Here is a 16887-nt window from a genome sequence, read left to right as displayed (position 1 = left end):
GACGCTGTCGCATCCAAATTTCGCCAATCAACTGGCGATGGCACAGTGGGGGTTGGCGAATTGCGGGGGAACCACCCTTGCGCCTGGCGCGGCGCAGCGGACGCATGCGGTGCCGCCGTTGCTTTGTCGGCACTTGCCTCCCTTTATGGGGGACTGGGGGCGAAGCCCCCAGAAAGCTGGCGCTTTTTTAACACTATGGAATGAAGTTCCTGAGGAAATTTGGCCATTTTCCCTCAATATATTGGCGATGCCAGTCATGGGGGATGGCGACGGGCTGGCGACCATGTCCTGCCGCCTGCCCTCATTTCGCCAGCTCTGGCTGGCGATGGCCTTCGGCCAATCGCCAGCCAGAGCCGTTTTTTGCCCGATTTCGCCAGCATTTGGCGATTTCGCCAGCTTTCAGAAACACTGCCGCCGCCATAGGCACGCGAGGCGTGTTAGTTACAACAGCAGGTAATTGTAGCATGCACACCACAATGTCAAGCATGCCAGGGGGGCGTGGCATGCAGCTGCTGCATCTACAGCTTGCTGCACGCCGCTCCGCGCCCCCGCTGCTACGTTTGCGGATCCTTGCGCTGCTGCTGCTGCGCCTGCCGCGGCAACCCCGGCTGCTGCACTCGCTGGTACATGAGGATGTAGCCGTGGTCTGCAGGCAGGAGGAGGCAAGGGTGGTAGAAAGGTGGGAGAGAGGCCGGTGCAGTAAACCAAGTAGCACTGACTGACAACGGAGGAGCTGGCCAATGCCATTGCCTGGTACCAACAAAGCATCAAAGCATCAAAGCATCACTCACACACACACACACCACTGCCACCCCACCCCACTGCCACCCCACCCCTCCACCCCTTACAGCCTCACCTGCGTGCGGCCCCGGCTGGTCGTCCCGCATGGGGTGCCAGTCCTGGGTGTGCCCAAACACGCTCTGCACCTGCGCCTCTGTGATAGCGTTGACCTGCTCATCGTCGAAGCACACCCACTGGCCGCAGGGCGTGCGCACCAGCGCCACGTAGTGACCTGCAGGCAGGCAGGCAAGGGCGGGGCGTGAGCCAGGTGTAGTGTGCGGCAGCGGCAACAGAGCAGCAGCCAGGTTGTGACACATGCCGAAGCGCTGTCAACCCACCGTGGTTGGGGTGCGCCCCCATGTGCACCACCACCGCAAACAGCTCGTAGGCCGTATCTGCGGGGAGGCAGGTGCATGCGGCGGGGCCAACAAGCGTTTGTTCGGGATTCGGGCACTGTGTGCTGGAGTCCATGCCCGGCTGCCGTCCCAGCAGCCACACATGCTTGGAGGGCGTGCGGACGTCCCAAGCGCCGGCCGCTGCCCACTGCTCCCTGCCTCACTCTCCCCACCTCACCCGCGTCTGGGCAGTCGTCTGTGGTGTTGATCATCTTGAGCTCCCAGGGGAAAGTGACCCGGTGCATCAGCTTCTTCAACCTGCGGCAACGGCCAGCAGCAAAACAGGAAGTCAGAGCAGGATGTTAGAGACAGGCGCCAGGTAGACTGCGGGGAAGGAGGGAGTTGGGTAGGATGACATAGCAGCGGCAGGCTGGTTCCCTGACAGTTCGCCGGGACAGCAGCAGCGGACCCCCACCTGCCCATGCTCTCTATGTACTTGAAGCGCTTGAGGTGCATGCAGAGCACCGGCGGCAGCTGCGCCAGCCGCATGCGTTTCTGCAGGCCGAGGGAGTTGCAGCGGCAGGTGTGAGCACGGAGCGCACAGCACGCCTGGACTGTGCTCCACATGCAGGCCGATCACCCTCAACGCAATTCGCCCATCGGCCACACCCTACCACCCACCACAAAAATCTCACCTGCGCCTCCTGCAGGCAGCCGCACTTGTCGCAGAAAAACTTGTCCTCGGCATCCAACGTCTCGGTGGAGCTGCGGTACAGCGGTACATGAAACGGTGCAGAGTCGATGCAACGTGCACAGCATCCGGCTGGGAGCCAGGCAGACTGCACGCAGCTGCCGGCAAACCCAACCCGCGGAGGAGCAGGCTGCATGCAGGGCGCTGGCAGGCGCGTGCCGCACAAGCTGTGGCAGCACCTGAAGTTGCGCAGGCAGGAGGTGAGGGAGCAGTTCTGGTCGATCTCCAGCGAGAGGTCGTAAAAGTCCTCCTCGCGGCTGGTCACTGCGTCATTGTGTGTGTGGGGGGGGGGAGCAGCGCACGGGCAAGCAAGGGAAAGCGTTATGCAACCATGTGGTTGGGTGAGCGGCGGGTGGAGAAGCCGGCGCTGAAAAAAACTTTGCAAAAGGAAGCAATGCCGCCTTGCGAGCCGGCACGCAGCCACGCAGGCGCACCTGTCTCGCACTGCAGGCACCGCGTCTCGTTGACCAGCTTGCCCTGCGGGCAGGCGGGGAGGGGGAGGGCAGCGGGCAGGCAGAGGTTGGGTGGCACGCAATTGCTTGCATTGCACACGGCTGCACGCCCCCACAACATCCATCTTATCCTAGGATCTGCTCCAGCTGTGCTGCCAAGCAAAACAGCATACCCCACCGCCCCGCCCTGCTCCCAGGCAGCCGCACCTGGAACAAGTCGTGCACCCAGGTGCGCACCGGCCGGTTGCGCACCGCCGCCGCCTTGGCCGCCGCCTGGCTGAGCAGCTGCAGGGAGGGGGAGCGGGCGCATGCTGCGGAGGAGGAGGCCGCTGCCTTGGTGGGGCTGCGCGCCTTGGTGGGGGATGCGCCGCAGCTGGAGGCGCGGGAGGAGCCGCGGGAGCCGTCGCGGGAGTGGCGGCGCGCCGCCGCCCGCCCCTCCTTCTCCAGCACCTCGCTGATGTCGTTCAGCAGCCAGTTGAGGAACTCGTGGGCATCCTGCGGCGGTACAGGCGGCGGTACATCAGGCGGTACAGGCGACGGTGCAGGCAGCGAGTGAGGGATGCGCAGCGGGCAAGCGGGACAGGTGGGGGCAGCAGTGCTTCGCGTCAGCTGCCAACCAGCCACAGCACCACACCATTCTCCGATCCCCCCGAAACACACCCCACGCTCACCTGGTGCATGTACGAGCTGAACAGCGCGTTCTCAGCCTTCACTCGGCTCACAAAGCGCCGCGGCGACACAAACCCACACTTCTTTTTCTGGCCGTTCACCTGCGCGGTGGCACGGAAGCAGGAGAGGAGCAGCATGCGGGGTGCACACTCAGCCGGCAGGGCAGGCATCTTCTGCCATGTGCGGTAGGTAGCAGCAGCAGCATGGCAGTTGGCGACAGCACATGGGGAGCAGCAGCCGGGGACACCAGCAGCAGCAGCCTCGCCTGGAGGAAGAGCTCTGCCAGACAGGTCAGCATGTTTTCGGGCGGCGGCTGCTTGCTGCTGGCCGCCGCCGCCTGCAGGCGTGCGCCGTAATGCAGCACCTGCTCCCTGCAGGCATGCAGCGCAGGAGGGCACCATCAACGCAGGAGGGCCTCGTCAGCGCAGTGCTCCAAACGCAAGCGTGAGTGCGGCCCGCGGCGCTGCACCTAAAGGGCTTGCAGAAGTACAGCGTCTGCAGCACGCTGTTGCAGTAGCAGGTGTTGCCAAAGTTCTCCAGCCCAAAGTAGTTTTCGTCGTCCGGCAGCTCCTGCACCACCTTGTCCGGCTTGCTGCTGCTGGTGCCCATGGCGCCGCCGCTGGCTGCTGGCCGCCACCACCTGCCAAGCTAGACTGCTACGCCGGCACGTCACTGCCGCTCCTCCAGCTGCCGGCGCTTGGTGCAGGGGCCGGAATCAGGCGAGGCTGGGGGGGTGTCGCGAGGTGCTGATCGCTTGGGCAGAAAGTCGGCAATTCCAGGGCTCGCCGCACGTTCTGAAAGGTCTGCTGCGTTCTCCTGGCGATCTGGGCACCGACAGACTACCCACAGAGGCCTCTAGAGGGTCTTGAACAGCGCGGGAATAAGCAGGGCCTGGCACGCGAGGCACAGCAGTCTGATGAAAGCCAAGGAGCAGCTGTGAGGGGCGGAGAGCTTGGAAACCCTGGGGTGCATTCTTCTGACAGCGTGGCCGATGGCGTTTTGGAAGCGCATGCAGGAGCGTTCTCCGCTGTTTCATCGCACCTGCAACGCTTCCATACACTGCTGCGCAGCCGCATTGGCCTCGTCCTTTGTGGGAGTCTCTGCCACCCGCGCAAGCGCACCCAAGACCGCCATGCAGGCCCTCGCAGCAGCCACCGCGTGCATGCCCATGGCGCGGCTCGCCGCGCCGCGCCAACAGCAGCGGCAGCAGCGCCATGCCCCCGCTGCCGCCAGCCGCCGCCAGCAGCCCTGCCGCCGCTCCGCAGCCCGCCGGCTGGTGATGGTCACAGCTGAGGCTGGCACCAGCGGCGCCGCAGCAGCCTCACAGCTACAGGCCTTCTCCCAGACCGCGCCCCAGCGGGTGCTGGGTGCAGACGGCAAGCTGGCCGAGGTGCGGCGTGGGCGACTTGCATGCTCTGCCGCTGAAACGTTTTGCCCAGCGAAAGCATGACGTTCCCTACTGGCCATTCTGACTGCCTGCCTGCCGCAGTTCCCCACCACCGCCGGCGTGTATGCCGTGTACGACTCCTCTGGGACACTGCATTACCTGGGCCTGTCACGCAAGGTGCGGGATCCGGCGGCGGCGCGTATAGGGCGTGGCATGATGTTTTTTTGATGGTGCAACGTGGGCATGCCTGCAGGCTGCGCAGCCGGCATGGCATCTTGTGCTGTGGCTTCTCGGGCCCTACTGGTGGACTCCATGCCAGTGGCGATCCTCAATGCCCGCCCGTGCCTGCCCTGCTGTGCCGCAGATCGCCGTCAGCCTGGCCACCCATGTCGAGGCGCTGCCAGAGGGGCTGGTGCACTCAGTCAAGGTAAGGAGCTGCTGCTGCTGCGCGCCTTTGCGCCCTGCCCCTGCTTCTCAACCGGGTTGTCAAGCCGCATGTGAAGCCATGTGATGCTACGTGTGCGGGTCCATGCACCGCTGTGTGCCTGCCTGTGTTGAGCAGGTGCTGGAGGTGCCCGAGGCAAGCAAGGAGGAGCTGCAGGAGGCGTGGAAGGCCTGGATGCAGGAGGCGGGTGGGTGGCTGCTCCGATGCGCTGTGAATCGCAGCACAATGGACATCCTTTGCAGCTCTGGTTTTTATGTCGCCATCTGCCGCCCCTGGAAGCCTGCGCCACAGCTGCTGCTGCATGCCGTTTGTATGCAGTGGCGGAGGCCGGTGCCATCCCTCCAGGCAACGCCTCCGGGCAAACGCTGTGGCAGCAGCGCAGGTGGGCCGGCGGCGTCTGTGGTTGTTCTTGGGTGGCGAGGCATGGGCGGGCCGTTTGTCTTGGGAAGGCAACCCCCGCCGAGCTCTCTGGTTTTGCTGCCAGCCTGGTGCCTACTCTGGCACATCCCATGTTGGCTACCCATGCCCCTGCTTGACTTCCCCTGCACCTCCTCCCTCCTGCCTCCTCCTCCTTTACTTGCCTCCAGGCCGCGCGCCGCCAAGCCCGAGATCCGGCTGACCCCCGGCAAGGGTGTGCAGGACCTGACCTGCTCGGTGGAGGACCTGGTGGACCAGGTGGTGAAGACGTGCAAGGTGCGCAGGCGGGAGGGCAGCAGGCGGGAGGAAGGGAGTGTGTCTGTGGTGTTGTTGGGCAGCAAGAGAAGCGAACTGGCGGGCAAGAGAAGCGAACTTGGCAGGAGGTGGAGGGGAAGGGTGTGTGGGGGACAGCAAGAGGAGGAAGCAGGCGGGATGTGTCCAGCAGGAGGAGGATGGCGTCGACAGCAGGAGGGGCGCGGGCGTGCCGAGGAGGTTTCCGCCGTCTCCGCCACTCCCCTTTGCCTGCAGGTGGTGGCGTTTGTCAAGGGCACGCGCACGCAGCCGCAGTGCGGCTTCTCATACAAGGTCCTCACCATCCTGCAGGAGGTGCGTGCGGGGGTGGGGGTGAAGGGGATACTTGTATCTCTCATTGGCACCATGGTGGCGGCGTGCTGAGCTTGACCCTCGTGCAGCCGTGCGGTGCCGCTTCCGCCACGCTCCCACCCGCCTGCCTGCCCGCCCACCTCCCTGCCTGCTATACGCAAACGCACACCCACCAGCAGCGCCATGTGCCTGTTCCCGCAGTCTGGCGCCGACTTTGAGGTGGTGAATGTGCTGGACGATGTGTACAACCCGGGCCTGAGGGAGGCCATCAAAAACTACTCCGCCTGGCCAACCATCCCGCAGGTGGGGGCCGCACCATGCCCCCCCCCGCAGCGGCTAGGGTGGCGCCAGCTCAGCAGCGGCGGGGCTTGGCTCGGGGGTGGATGGCTTGGGTGAGCGGCAGGTGGCTGTGTGTGCGTGCCGTCCTGCCTGCAGGTGTTTGTGGGCGGCGAGTTCATCGGCGGCGCCGACATTGTCGAGGAGATGAACGGCAGCGGTGAGACGTGTGCTCCATTTGTTGGTACCTGCTGCCCTCTGAATGAGGCTGGCAAGCTGCAATGCATGCAGCCACTTCTGCGATTCTAATGCCTTGGCTGTTCTCCATCCCTGCCTGCTGCGCAGGCGAGCTGAAGACGGCGCTGCAGCAGGCGGGAGCCGTGCGCGGTTGAGCGGGCATGCTGCCTGACCCATGGGGCATTTATGTAACAGCACTTGTTGTAAATAACAATAACAAGCGTGGGTGGGCTGGAGCAGGCAGCCCAGGTCAGTTTGGCCCGGTCCTGCGTACCGCTGGCATGCGGTACATACCTGGCCTCCACCCTCAGCCTCGCCCTCAGCCAGCGTGCGTACTCCACTACCTCTCAGTACGGAGCAGCATCTTACAGGCTGGCAAGCCGGCTACGGACGTGGCGAGGTCGGTCCGGAATCGCACGGATGCACCGCATTTCTGGCCGGCACCGTGCAAGCACCGTGCGCCGTACCCACTCGTGGGAAGCCACAATCCCAGTACGGCGGCGGCAGAACTCGACCCCCAGCAGCTCTGCGGCAGCGGTCACGACGGGGCCGCCCGCTGCCGCCAATGACCTCCCTGCGGCGGCTGCTGCCGTCAGAGCCTGGCGCTGCGGCGCTGGTGGGCCTGGGCCGCATCATCAACTGGGTCGGCTCACCCTCCCCTGTTTCCCTGGTGACGCACTGCCAGCATGCCCTGCTGGCGGCCGCCTCGCTCGGAGTGGCGGCGCTCGGCATGACGCGCCCGGCGCTGTACCGCAAGGCCCGCCTCTTCCTCATCCCCCTCATCCGCGTCGGCGGTCTCCTGCTGCACATGCAATTCGGCTCCGCCAAGGTGCGTTCAAACTGCCAGCGCCGGCACTGCCAGAGGTCTTACCGCAGCCACTCTTCACCCCTTTCGACGCACCTGAACCCTGCCTGCATGCCCTGTCGTCGTGCAGGCCTCGACCTCGGCCGTGCTGCTCAGCCGGGCCCCCACACCTGGCCCGCTGGGCTGGCTGCGCGGCTGGCTGCGCCTGGTGCTGGGCATGCGCATGATGCAGGCAGCCGTCACCACGCTGCTCTTCCCGCTGCCGCTGCCGCTGGCGGCGGCCACCCACCTGACCGTGGTGGCGCTCAACTTCAACACGGCAGCCTTCTGCGGCACCACCTTCCTGAGGCACCCGCTGACCAGCCTGCGCATCGCGCGGGTGTGGGGCGCTCTGGACCTGTGCAGCCAGCTGGCCAGCCCCGTGGGCGGCGCCGTCAGCGTGCTCAACACCGCGGCGGCCGGCGTGGACAAGGCGGCCTACCAGTGCGCCTCGCTCCTCAACTTCCTGCACGCCGCCTTTGCCATCCTGCCGCTGGCGGCGCTGGCGTGGGCGGACACCAGCCGGCGGAACGTGGAGCAGCAGGATGGGTCAGCAGCGGGCCTTGAAGCGCGTGGCACGGCGGCTGGCGGGCTGGCGCCTGCCGGCAAGCTGCAGGGCGCCTTCCGTGTCGTGGACGGCAGCATCCGGGCGGCCTGCCTCTGCAGCTACTCGTGGTCAGCCAGGGTGGCCTATGTTGCCTGGATGCTCACCGTGCTGTGGCTGCTGGCGCGGGCGGTCACCTGATGCACCTATAGCTGATGCACTGCAGAAGGTATGCTGTATTTATTAATATTGTTTTTATCGTTGCTCATCCAATAGCCTAGTCGCAGCGGCTGCTGCAAAGATATACAGCAGCATGTGAAGCGAGGTCGACTTGGCGCCGGCGCCCTCTGCTGCCACTGGGGCGCTGCATTTGTGCGGCGTGTGTGCAGCGCTTTGAGGCTCCATTCGCATCCCTCACCTCCTGCAGTCCACCCGGAGCCTCCCTGCCTCGCTTGAGCCAGCAACGCGAGAAGCATGACTCTGACCGAGGCGGAGGTGCGGGCCATCAACCTGATAGAGGTGCGCAACCCGTCTAGGCTTGTGATCGGGGCAACATGACAAGCACGAGGGTTCCGCGGGTGCCCCTCGACGTCATGTGTTGACCAGTGGCAGCCCTCATCGTGTGCTGCTGCAGGTGCTGCAAGAGGAGGCAGACGATGATGGTCGGCTGGTGCCAGAGCCGCCCGAGGAGGCGCGCACATGGTGGGTCGGCTTCGCCGCCATGGCACCCCGCCCCGCCCGCCTCTGCCATTGCGAAAACAGCCCCTGCGGCCTGCTGCAGGTCGGAGCAGCAGATCAGGGCCTATTTCAAGAGCGGCGGCGCGGCGGTCCCTGGCCCTGCAACGGATGCAGCAGCAGCAGTGGCAGACTTGGCGGCGCGTTTCCCGCCACCCGATGCCGCCACCTTTGCCCGCTGGTTCCCCGGGCTGGGCCTGAGCAGGACAGCCTGCGACAGTCCCAGGCGAGCGGGCGGGGCCCACGGCCGCTTGCCTTGCCGCTGCCACAGCCGCCATGTAGTGCTGCGCACTCCTCCCTGTATGCATCGAATGTGGCATGATTTCCCGCTTGTTCCGGCACTGGCTGCAGGCTGCGCATCCTGTGCTTCCCCAACGCTGGCAACGCCGAGGACATGTACACGTCAGAGGGGACGGGAGTGCGGCGCGCCCCCTCGCCGCTGCTGGTGCGCTGCATGGTGGTCAGTGTGACGTCTGGGCAGCTGGGCGGGAAGTGCCGGGGTGGCTTCAGAGGCTTTGAAAGCTGTGCTGGAGCTACTGCTTCCCGACCATGCCCTCCGCGGATTGCCGGACTACCCAACCCTGTCCCCACCCGCCACGCGGACATGCGCAGGACTGGTGCCGCGCCAACGACGCCGAGTGCCTGGCGGTGCAGCCCCCCGGGCGCAACATGCGCGGCAAGGAGCCCCCGTTCACGAGCTGCGAGGCGCTGGCGGCGGCGCTGCTGCCGGTGCTTGCCAGCCGGCTGCTGGGGGCGCCGTACGTGGTGAGCTTGGGTGCGCAGGCACTGCCAGAGTAGAGGTGGAGGTGCTGCCAGACAGCGGCATGAGCATGGCGGGGATCACTTCTGCTGAGCCATGCACCTCACTGCTGCGTTGCGCTCTGCCCTGCTGTGCCGGACTGTGCGCAGGTGGTGGCCCACAGCGTGGGCACCTGGAACGCGTACGAGTTCCTGCGCCTGGCACAGCAGCAGGGCCTGCCCATGCCAGCCAAAGTCTTCCTGTCAGGCAAGCTGAGGTGGAGGTGCTGACGCCGACTCACGAGGCGCCGCTTTGATGGGCTGGCTGGCTGCCTTCTGCATAGTGGCAAAGCTCTTAAGTGCCTGCAAGGGGGTGGACGGCCCCCGCTGGTGCCGCTCTTTGCTCATTCCCTGCTTCTGTCCTGCTTGCTGCCTGGATCGCAGCCATGGCGGCGCCCGACATCCCCTGGGACGAGCGCCCCTGGCGGCAGCAGCGGGGGCTGGATGAGGAGCAGTTCAAGGTGCCTGCCTTGGGTGTAGCGCTGGCGTGGGAGTGCCCAGCAGGCTGCGGAGTGCCGCCAACAGGCACACCATGCATATGTTTCTTCTCCCGCCATTGCTTACCCTGCTCGATCATGACGTGCATGCTGCGCGGCCGATGCCTGCCTGCCTGGCGGCGCGGTGGGTGCAGGACGAGTGCCGGGGGTGGGACGTGAACGAGCTGGTCTTCTCGCCCGCCCTGTGGGGCACCTACCAGGTGTGCTGGTGATTGCTGAGTAGGCCCGCTGCCATGCCGCACCTGCTGTGCGGTGTCGGTGCTGTCATTTGGGATACGGCTGACGCCCACGCAACCAGCTCTGCCAACCCTCCACCGCCACTCTTCTCAACCCGGCGCCCAAGTGCCTCCCCATCTCCCCACCTGCCTGCCTCCCACCGCCACCGCCACGGGTGCAGCCGCTGATGCGTGCCGACTTCACCCTCTTTGATGAATACACACACCGCCATGCCGGCGCTCCTCCCTTTGCCTTCCCTCTCACTGCCTTCTGGGGCACTCGTGACCGGCGCATCAAGCAGCACATGGTGCAGGTGAGACGGCGCGGGGCATGCCTGGCAGGCTGGGACAGGGCGGGGCTGGCAGAGAGGCTGTGCGCCGTGCCTCTGTAGCCGCGGCGCATGCCGCCCTCCTGGTTTCATTCCCTCTTACCCTGCTGCTCGAAAGGCTTGGGCGGCTGGCTGTACCACCTTCTCCTCTCATCCCTCTCTCCCATCCCTTGCTTTCCCTGCACCTGCACTCGTGTTCCGCAGGGCTGGAGCCGGTTCACCACGGGCGCCTTCCAGCTGCTGGAGGCGGAGGGGCACCACCTGTGGCCACTGGACAAGGCGCACAAGGCCGCCTGGCTGCAGGTCGTGGCCGACCAGCTTGCGCAGCTGCAGCTGTGATGGCGCAGCCGGCCTGGGTGCTGACCCGATCGCTGGGCAGCCACACCACTGCACAGTACGGCTGTTTGCTTCCAGCCTCTATTTATCTTCGAAGCCTGACCCACTAATCACAACGTGCAGTTGGACTGTACACCAAGAGTCTGAAGAGCACAGCTCATTCTCACGCTGGATCGTTGCAACCCAGGGCTGCAGTGGCGGCGAACGGCCACGACGTGCACGCTGCCGCCCCGCCTCTGAATGGCGGCAGCATCTGCCGTCCGCTGCATCGACCGTCTTCCCGTTTCACTACTCACCCGCCTGTTCTGCGGCAGTCTAAGGGCGCCGACAGCGAGTCGGGTCACTTCGTCGTTCAGCGTGACTGAGCACCCGCCCCGCGGCACGCAGACCAGCTGAATCCCCACCGCTGTAGTGCTGGCGAGAGGGATGGACAGGCTCACGCTGCTCACGTGTGTGTTCCTTGCCCTCGTTGCGCGGTCTGTTTGGGAGCAGACGGAGCTTTCATCCTTTGGTGAGTTCGTGGCTGAATCCTGAGGGCCCACCTGAGTTCGTGACAGCTGCATCGGCCTTCAGGTTGCTGTGCCACCGGGCGCCGCAACACCAGGGCTGCGGGTCGCCGCTGCCGCCGCTCCCCACAGCATTCAAAACCTGTGCTGTTGTTGCAGGCCGCCGCCTTCGCCATTTGGAGAGCACGGTGCACCGCCTGTCGGCTGAGCTGGCGGCAGCAGAGCGGCAGCAGACGCTGCTGCAGGAGGGCAGCTGCCCCGCCGAGCGCACGGCAGAAGAGTCCCGGTTCCGCGAGGCGCTGGCGATCTGCCACTACGCCAAGCACGACAGCAGGCAGCAGCTGGCCACCTGCGAGGCCAGCCTGGACAAGGTGAGGCAGGCGGCTGGGAGCCACGGCGCCGCAAGTTGCGCTGCGCAGGTGTGGCTGGCTCTTGAGCCGTGCCCGGCGCCATCCGGCGGTGTCCTGCAGTGCGTGCCGACCCTTGTGGCCGGCCTGTCGGTGCCTGCTCACCTCCCTGCTGCAAAGACCTGCTCTGCGCTGACCACAGCATGCTGCGGGTGTCCAGGTGCCCTGCCCCCTGCCATGCTGCAGAGCACCAGGCCAGGCCCTCGCACTGCAGGCAACTGGTCCGCCGCACAGGTGACAGACGGGACCACATCAGGAGCACATTATTACACTAGTGTGCTCACTGGCCAGCATGGGGGGCCTGCGGCCCACTGTGCAGCCTCATCCCCGCTGTGGTTGTGCTGCCACAGCCTTCCTTCAGCATCACCCCATTGTCTGCCGCCACGCAGGTGCTGGCTCATTTGATGGATGTCGGCAGGTACTACTGGCGTGCGGCGATTGGGGCGGCGCTCAGTGGCATCCTCCTCGCCGTGTGCTACCGTGGGGCCGCACCGGCTGCGCTGCCACAACACTCAGGTGAGGCGCTGCAGGTCGGGCAGTGGAGCTCCCCAGTGCCGATGCTCCCTCGTTGGGTGCTCTGCGCTGCAAGGCTGTCTCGATAACACCTCCAGTTCTGCGTGCAGGACCATGGAAGGGCCGCAGGAGCAGGCAGCACCGCCGCCTCCCGACACGGCGGCGACGGCCCAAGACCTTCACGTTAGTACTGGGCCACTGCCTGCTGCCTGTGTTCTGGCGACTTCATTGCTGGAAGTGAGGCTTGCGCTGATTTTGTTCTGAAGGTGTGGGTGCCAGCTGATTTGGCCGAGACAGATGAATGGAAATGGGGCATATTTTGGCAAACATTTGGAACCACATACTCCAAGGCGGCTGCTGTGGATTTCCTTAGGGCGGCGAATATTCCGTACACGGTAGGAATGGCTGCATGGATGCACCTCACACCACCTGCTGCGCGCTCAAATGGCAGCACCCCTCACGCTTCTGTGCGGCCCTGCCTGCATGCTGCAGGATCCCGACGCTCTCCCTGCGGTGGTGGGCGGCAGCGCCAGCGATGCGCCCGCCACAGCCTCCCAGGCGACGTCGACGGGCACTGAGGAGGGTGCAGCAGCGGGCACTAGCACCCATTTCACGGTAGCAAGGATGGCTGATGAAGCCCAGCTCGCAAGCTTCTTCAGCTCGCTGATGCGCCGCTCCCTCAGTCCCGCTCTGCACCTGCGCACGCCTCCGCACCGACCGTCCATGACCCGCCAGACCACCTCCTGTCCCGCAGGATCAGGACGCGCCCCCTGCGGCAGCCACGGCGGGCGCCGAGGCAGGCTCCGAGGGTGGCTGCTGGCTGCGCAGCCTGTGGCGCTATCCAGTGGGCGGCTGGATCTGATGTGTGCTAGCTATCAGTGGCAGTGCAAAGCCAGCTTGGCGCTTGCTTCAGGCGGGCCGCTGGCGGCGGGTGGGGGAATGGGGAAGCAATGGAAATTAGTGGCAGCAATACCAGGGCAGATTTTACAACCAAAATTTCTAGGTAGCGTACATACGAGACATCTCAACCGATTTATAAAGTAGCAGCTTTAACTTCAACGCAACATCAAGCGGCGCCGCGGGCGCGTCCAGCGCGCTGCCGCCAGCGGGCCAGCCCGGGATGATGGGCGAATGCTGGCGGCTGGCTCCCACCCCTCACGCTCATCACCTCCTCACAATTGTAAAGAGCTACTCAGCGGCTCTCAACGTGAACCGAATCAAGGCGCGCAAATCGGAGCGTGCGAGCCCGGTCGCGCTGTGTGTGGCGATTGACGAACACCATCTGCACAATCGCTGGAAGCTGCCGGCGCAGTGGCAGATTGCAGTTGCGGCCAGCGTGCAGGCCGCCAGTACTTGCTCGCCCGCTCCGCCGCCCTCCTGCTGCGGCCCTCCTGACGCCTGTCGCCCGGGGCCTGTGCTGCACTTCTAACCTCGCTGTGATGCCACTCTGCAGTTAACGATGGCATCCACTAGTTACTTCTCAGCGGCGGTGAGGCAAAATAGTCCGGCGGGGTCAAGACCCGAGTGCGACATGCGGTGTGCGCCGCCGGCGGCATTACCGGCCAGACTCATGAGATGTTGCGTGTGTCACCTCTTTGCCAGGAACAAGTGGATAGAGAGGCGCATTGGGTCGCGCGTGCTTGTAGCTACAGCTGAGCCGCTTAAGCGGCATGTCGGGCACACGCTTTCTTGCACACGCTGACGGGGCCGGCTTCCCCGCCATGCACTCCCCCGCTCCCCTGCCTCCTCCATTCTGCTGCCTGAGCGTGCCTGGGCCGCAGCCATCGTGCTCCCAAGCCTTGGACAGCGAGCCGAGGCACCTTCAGTCCGCCCATCCGAGCTCCCCAAGCCTTGGACCGCTCCCCAGCCGCCCAGAGGCCAGCAGGAGCGCACTCCAACCGCTATGGCCGCCCCCGCCCCAGGCACGGCAGCGGCAGAGGCGGCTGTGCCTGCGCCGCCCCGGCCAGCGGTGCTCCGCCCTCCCGCGCCGCTCGCAGGCAGGACACGGCCGCTCGCTGCCGCCCTTTCCTTGCTCACCCCGGCCCTCCCCGCACCGCTCTGCCCCCCTGCCATCCCGCCCCACCCTCCTCTCACCCTGCACATGCCGCCGCGCCGTTCCGCCCCTGCCGCAGCACCCCCAGCCAGCTACCCGCCCGCCTCGGAGCGCTATGCTGTCGGCGCGCTGCCGCCCGCGCAGCCCGCGCGCATGCTCCCGCCCTCGGGCCCAGCTGGCGCCGCAGTGCCCGCCCAGCTTCCCCGTCCCCCTTGCACTGCCATCCTCCCCATACCCTCGGCCACCCTGCCCTCACCCGCGCACACACGAACACACCTGTACCGCACCCCACACACATGTACCACAGGCACCTCCACCATGTACTGCATCCTGGCGGCCCTGCAGCTGGTGGCGCGCATCCTGTTCATCATCGCGCCGCACAAGGTGGGATAGCATGACATGTCAGGGCAGGAAGCGGCGGGTGCAGCGACACGGCTCCCTGAGCTGGCCGCTGGGCGATGCTTGCGCCGCTTGCCTCGGGAGGGTTTAGGATGCGCGCCACACCCTGCATCACAACCGCCGTCGCACCCTGCATGCATTATGCAGTGCTGCCTGCCCACCCTGCCGCCATCATGGGTGACCCTGCCTGCCTGCCTGCCTGCCTGCCTGCCTGCCTGCCTGCGTCCTTGCCGACTTGCCTGCCTGTCAACCCTGCCCATCTTTTCTCCTTCCCTGCCTGCCCTCCCCCAGATGACGGAGCTGTTCTTCCGCAACATGCACCTGCCCCACAAGCACGAAGCCATCAGTGAGAGGAGTGTGGGGCGGCGCTGGTGCAGGAGTTAGGGCTGGTATGCGAGGTGCGCGAGTTCTCCTGTCTTTTGTTTCCCTGCTCAGAGCGGCGCCGGGCGCCCTTCCCGCCAGTGCACGGCGACTGAGGGCCGCCTCGGCTCGCCTGTCTGCCGCCGCCTCCGGTCCGGCAGCCCTGCTGTTTGCCAGCTTTGCACACACCACACGAGCTTGCCCACACACGACAATACCAGATGGCTGACCTCCCCTCCTGCCCGCCCCGCCCTCGCCCGCAGCACCGCTTGTTGGTTTGCTGTGCTGGCGGTGGTGCTGCACCTGGTGAACCTGGCTTTGTCAAGACCCTCGCCGTGTGCCATTGTAGCGCCGCCACCGGCTGCGCTGCCACCACACGCAGGTGAGGCGCTGCAGGTCGGGCAGTGGAGCTCCCCAGTCCCTTTGCTTTCTTAATCAGTGCTCTATGCTGCAAGGCTGTCTCGATAAGACCTCCAATGCTGTGTGCAGGAGCATGGAGGAGCCAAAGGAGCAGGCAGCGGCGCCACCTTCCGACACGGCGGCGACGGCGGCGGCGGCGCCGCCACCTCATGGCATGGCGGCCATTATGTGAGCCACAGGGGCGCTCTTGATCAATGGCGTGCACGGGCGCAGAACGGGCCATAGAGCGAGGCGCGGCAGCAAGCCAAAGGCGCATGCCAGCTGGGCTTCATCAGCCATCCCCTCGTACCGTGTACTTCACCCCTGCCTTTTTCAGGAAGTCGAGTGCGGCCTCCTTGAGGACTCGTCCTCGAGGATGCCGCCATCGACTTCCTTCATAGGGCGGGGATTAGCTACACGGTAGGAAGGGATGCCTGATGAAGCCCGCGCGGCTTTGCCGGCGTAGCGGCAGCGAAACAGCGTCCACTTAAACTCGCCCACCGCGTACAGGCCGGTGGGCACCCACATCTTCACATGCATGAATCAAGCAAAGCATGCCCCTCATCCTCGCCACACTAACGCAGCGGGAACATAGCAGATGCAGCTTCGCACTGTAGTCACCTGGGCCGCCGGCGCTTCTGCCAGCATGGCGGCAACCTTGATGTGGCGCCGCCACCGGCGCCGCTGCCTCCATGCCGGCAGAAGCGCCAGCGGGTTAGGTGACAACACTGCCAAGCTGCTTGTGCGCTGTTCCCGCTTCTTTACGGTTGCCAGCATGAGCTGCATGCTTTGCTCGATTCATGTACACAATGTGTGGGTGCCAACTGGTCTGAACGCGGTGGGTGAGTTTTGAGTGGACGCTGTGTGTCGCCGCCGCTACGCCAGCACGCCGCACCGGCCTCATCAGGCATCCCTTCCTTCCGTGTACTTGACCCCAGTCCGATGGAGGAAGTCGAGTGCGGCCTCGTTGAGTACTCGCCCTTGAGGAGGCCGTACTTGGCTTCCTATCAGAGGCGGGTGTCAAGTACACGTTAGGAGGGGATGGCTGATGAAGCCCAGCTGGCATGCGCCTTTGGCTTGCTGCCGCGACGCTCTCTCAGGCCCGCTCTGCGCCCGCGCACACCATTGATCAAGAGCGGCGCTGTGGCTCTCATAGTGCTGCGCCTCGAGGTTGCCAGCGGCTGGTCAAGAGCACCTCGTAAGCTCAGCCGCCATGCTTGCAAGCAGCCTGCAGGCTGATGCTGGCTGCAGGCCCTGCTGATGCCGGCTGCTGCAGTTGCTCTGGCGCCGGCACGCCTGCCGCCATTCCTGCGGCAGTGCCCAACAATGCAGAAGCGCTTGAAAACGCAGCCGCCGGCACGGCTTCTGCGTTCTCCAGGGCTTCTGCATTTTTGGGGTGCTGCCGCAGGAATGGCGGCAGGCGTGCCGGCGCCAGAGCAACTGCAGCAGCCGGCATCAGCAGGGCCTGCAGCCAGCATCAGCCTGCAGGCTGCTTGCAAGCATGGCGGCTGAGCTTACGAGGTGCTCTTGACCAGCCGCTGACAACCTCGAGGCGCAGCACTATGAGAGCCACAGCGCCGCTCTTGATCAATGGTGTGCG

The 16887-nt window shown here is 65.5% G+C and overlaps 5 protein-coding genes across 5 annotated transcripts in view; 4 read left to right on the top strand and 1 right to left on the bottom strand.

Moving 5' to 3' along the window:
- Positions 1-429: 429 nt before the first annotated feature.
- CHLNCDRAFT_35373 (hypothetical protein) lies at positions 430-3903 on the bottom strand. Its single transcript, XM_005847955.1, has 13 exons — positions 3457-3903; positions 3235-3358; positions 2990-3088; positions 2769-2813; positions 2526-2669; positions 2301-2343; positions 2046-2130; positions 1811-1880; positions 1591-1670; positions 1354-1433; positions 1119-1175; positions 857-1012; positions 430-646 (listed from the first exon to the last, which is right to left on the bottom strand). Exons 1-13 carry the CDS (start codon positions 3594-3596, stop codon positions 555-557), a joined length of 1215 nt encoding a protein of 404 aa, XP_005848017.1. The 5' UTR covers positions 3597-3903; the 3' UTR covers positions 430-554.
- A 121-nt stretch (positions 3904-4024) lies between these two features.
- CHLNCDRAFT_31055 (hypothetical protein) lies at positions 4025-6572 on the top strand. Its single transcript, XM_005848126.1, has 10 exons — positions 4025-4377; positions 4477-4551; positions 4739-4801; positions 4937-5006; positions 5138-5201; positions 5407-5512; positions 5765-5842; positions 6041-6142; positions 6275-6335; positions 6461-6572. Exons 1-10 carry the CDS (start codon positions 4120-4122, stop codon positions 6505-6507), a joined length of 924 nt encoding a protein of 307 aa, XP_005848188.1. The 5' UTR covers positions 4025-4119; the 3' UTR covers positions 6508-6572.
- Positions 6573-8214: 1642 nt separating this feature from the next.
- Positions 8215-9504, top strand: CHLNCDRAFT_145600 (hypothetical protein; the record flags this gene model as incomplete). The annotated part of the gene is made up of 6 exons (XM_005848125.1): positions 8215-8259; positions 8375-8442; positions 8522-8656; positions 8827-8920; positions 9088-9240; positions 9385-9504. The coding sequence occupies 6 exons, from the start codon at positions 8215-8217 to the stop codon at positions 9502-9504; spliced, it is 615 nt and encodes a 204-aa protein (XP_005848187.1).
- Positions 9505-9659: 155 nt separating this feature from the next.
- CHLNCDRAFT_145599 (hypothetical protein) lies at positions 9660-10653 on the top strand (the record flags this gene model as incomplete). Its single annotated transcript, XM_005848124.1, has 4 exons — positions 9660-9734; positions 9905-9970; positions 10168-10299; positions 10519-10653. 4 exons carry the CDS (start codon positions 9660-9662, stop codon positions 10651-10653), a joined length of 408 nt encoding a protein of 135 aa, XP_005848186.1.
- A 6196-nt stretch (positions 10654-16849) lies between these two features.
- The window catches only part of CHLNCDRAFT_145596 (hypothetical protein), a gene marked incomplete at both ends in the record, with an annotated part of 2997 nt that continues 2959 nt past the window's right edge, over positions 16850-16887 (top strand). The window contains one exon of the mRNA XM_005848123.1: positions 16850-16882. Within this exon, the coding sequence (XP_005848185.1) occupies positions 16850-16882 (33 nt within the window). The remainder of the gene's footprint in view (positions 16883-16887) is intronic.

Source organism: Chlorella variabilis, assembly GCF_000147415.1.
Source record: "Chlorella variabilis unplaced genomic scaffold CHLNCscaffold_9, whole genome shotgun sequence".
Taxonomy (NCBI): domain Eukaryota; kingdom Viridiplantae; phylum Chlorophyta; class Trebouxiophyceae; order Chlorellales; family Chlorellaceae; genus Chlorella; species Chlorella variabilis.
This window is presented reverse-complemented; position numbering and strand designations above follow the sequence as displayed.

Excerpts from the sequence above, each read along its gene's own strand:
- CHLNCDRAFT_31055 (XM_005848126.1), top strand. The coding sequence starts at position 4,120 with ATGCAGGCCCTCGCAGCAGCCACCGCGTGCATGCCCATGGCGCGGCTC. Across the intron at positions 4,378-4,476 it reads CAGACGGCAAGCTGGCCGAG|TTCCCCACCACCGCCGGCGT; the intron begins GTGCGGCGTGGG and ends TGCCTGCCGCAG. Across the intron at positions 4,552-4,738 it reads ACCTGGGCCTGTCACGCAAG|ATCGCCGTCAGCCTGGCCAC; the intron begins GTGCGGGATCCG and ends GCTGTGCCGCAG.
- CHLNCDRAFT_35373 (XM_005847955.1), bottom strand. The coding sequence starts at position 3,596 with ATGGGCACCAGCAGCAGCAAGCCGGACAAGGTGGTGCAGGAGCTGCCG. Across the intron at positions 1,881-2,045 it reads TCCTGCCTGCGCAACTTCAG|CTCCACCGAGACGTTGGATG; the intron begins GTGCTGCCACAG and ends GCTGTACCGCAG. Across the intron at positions 1,013-1,118 it reads GGGGGCGCACCCCAACCACG|GTCACTACGTGGCGCTGGTG; the intron begins GTGGGTTGACAG and ends GCCTGCCTGCAG.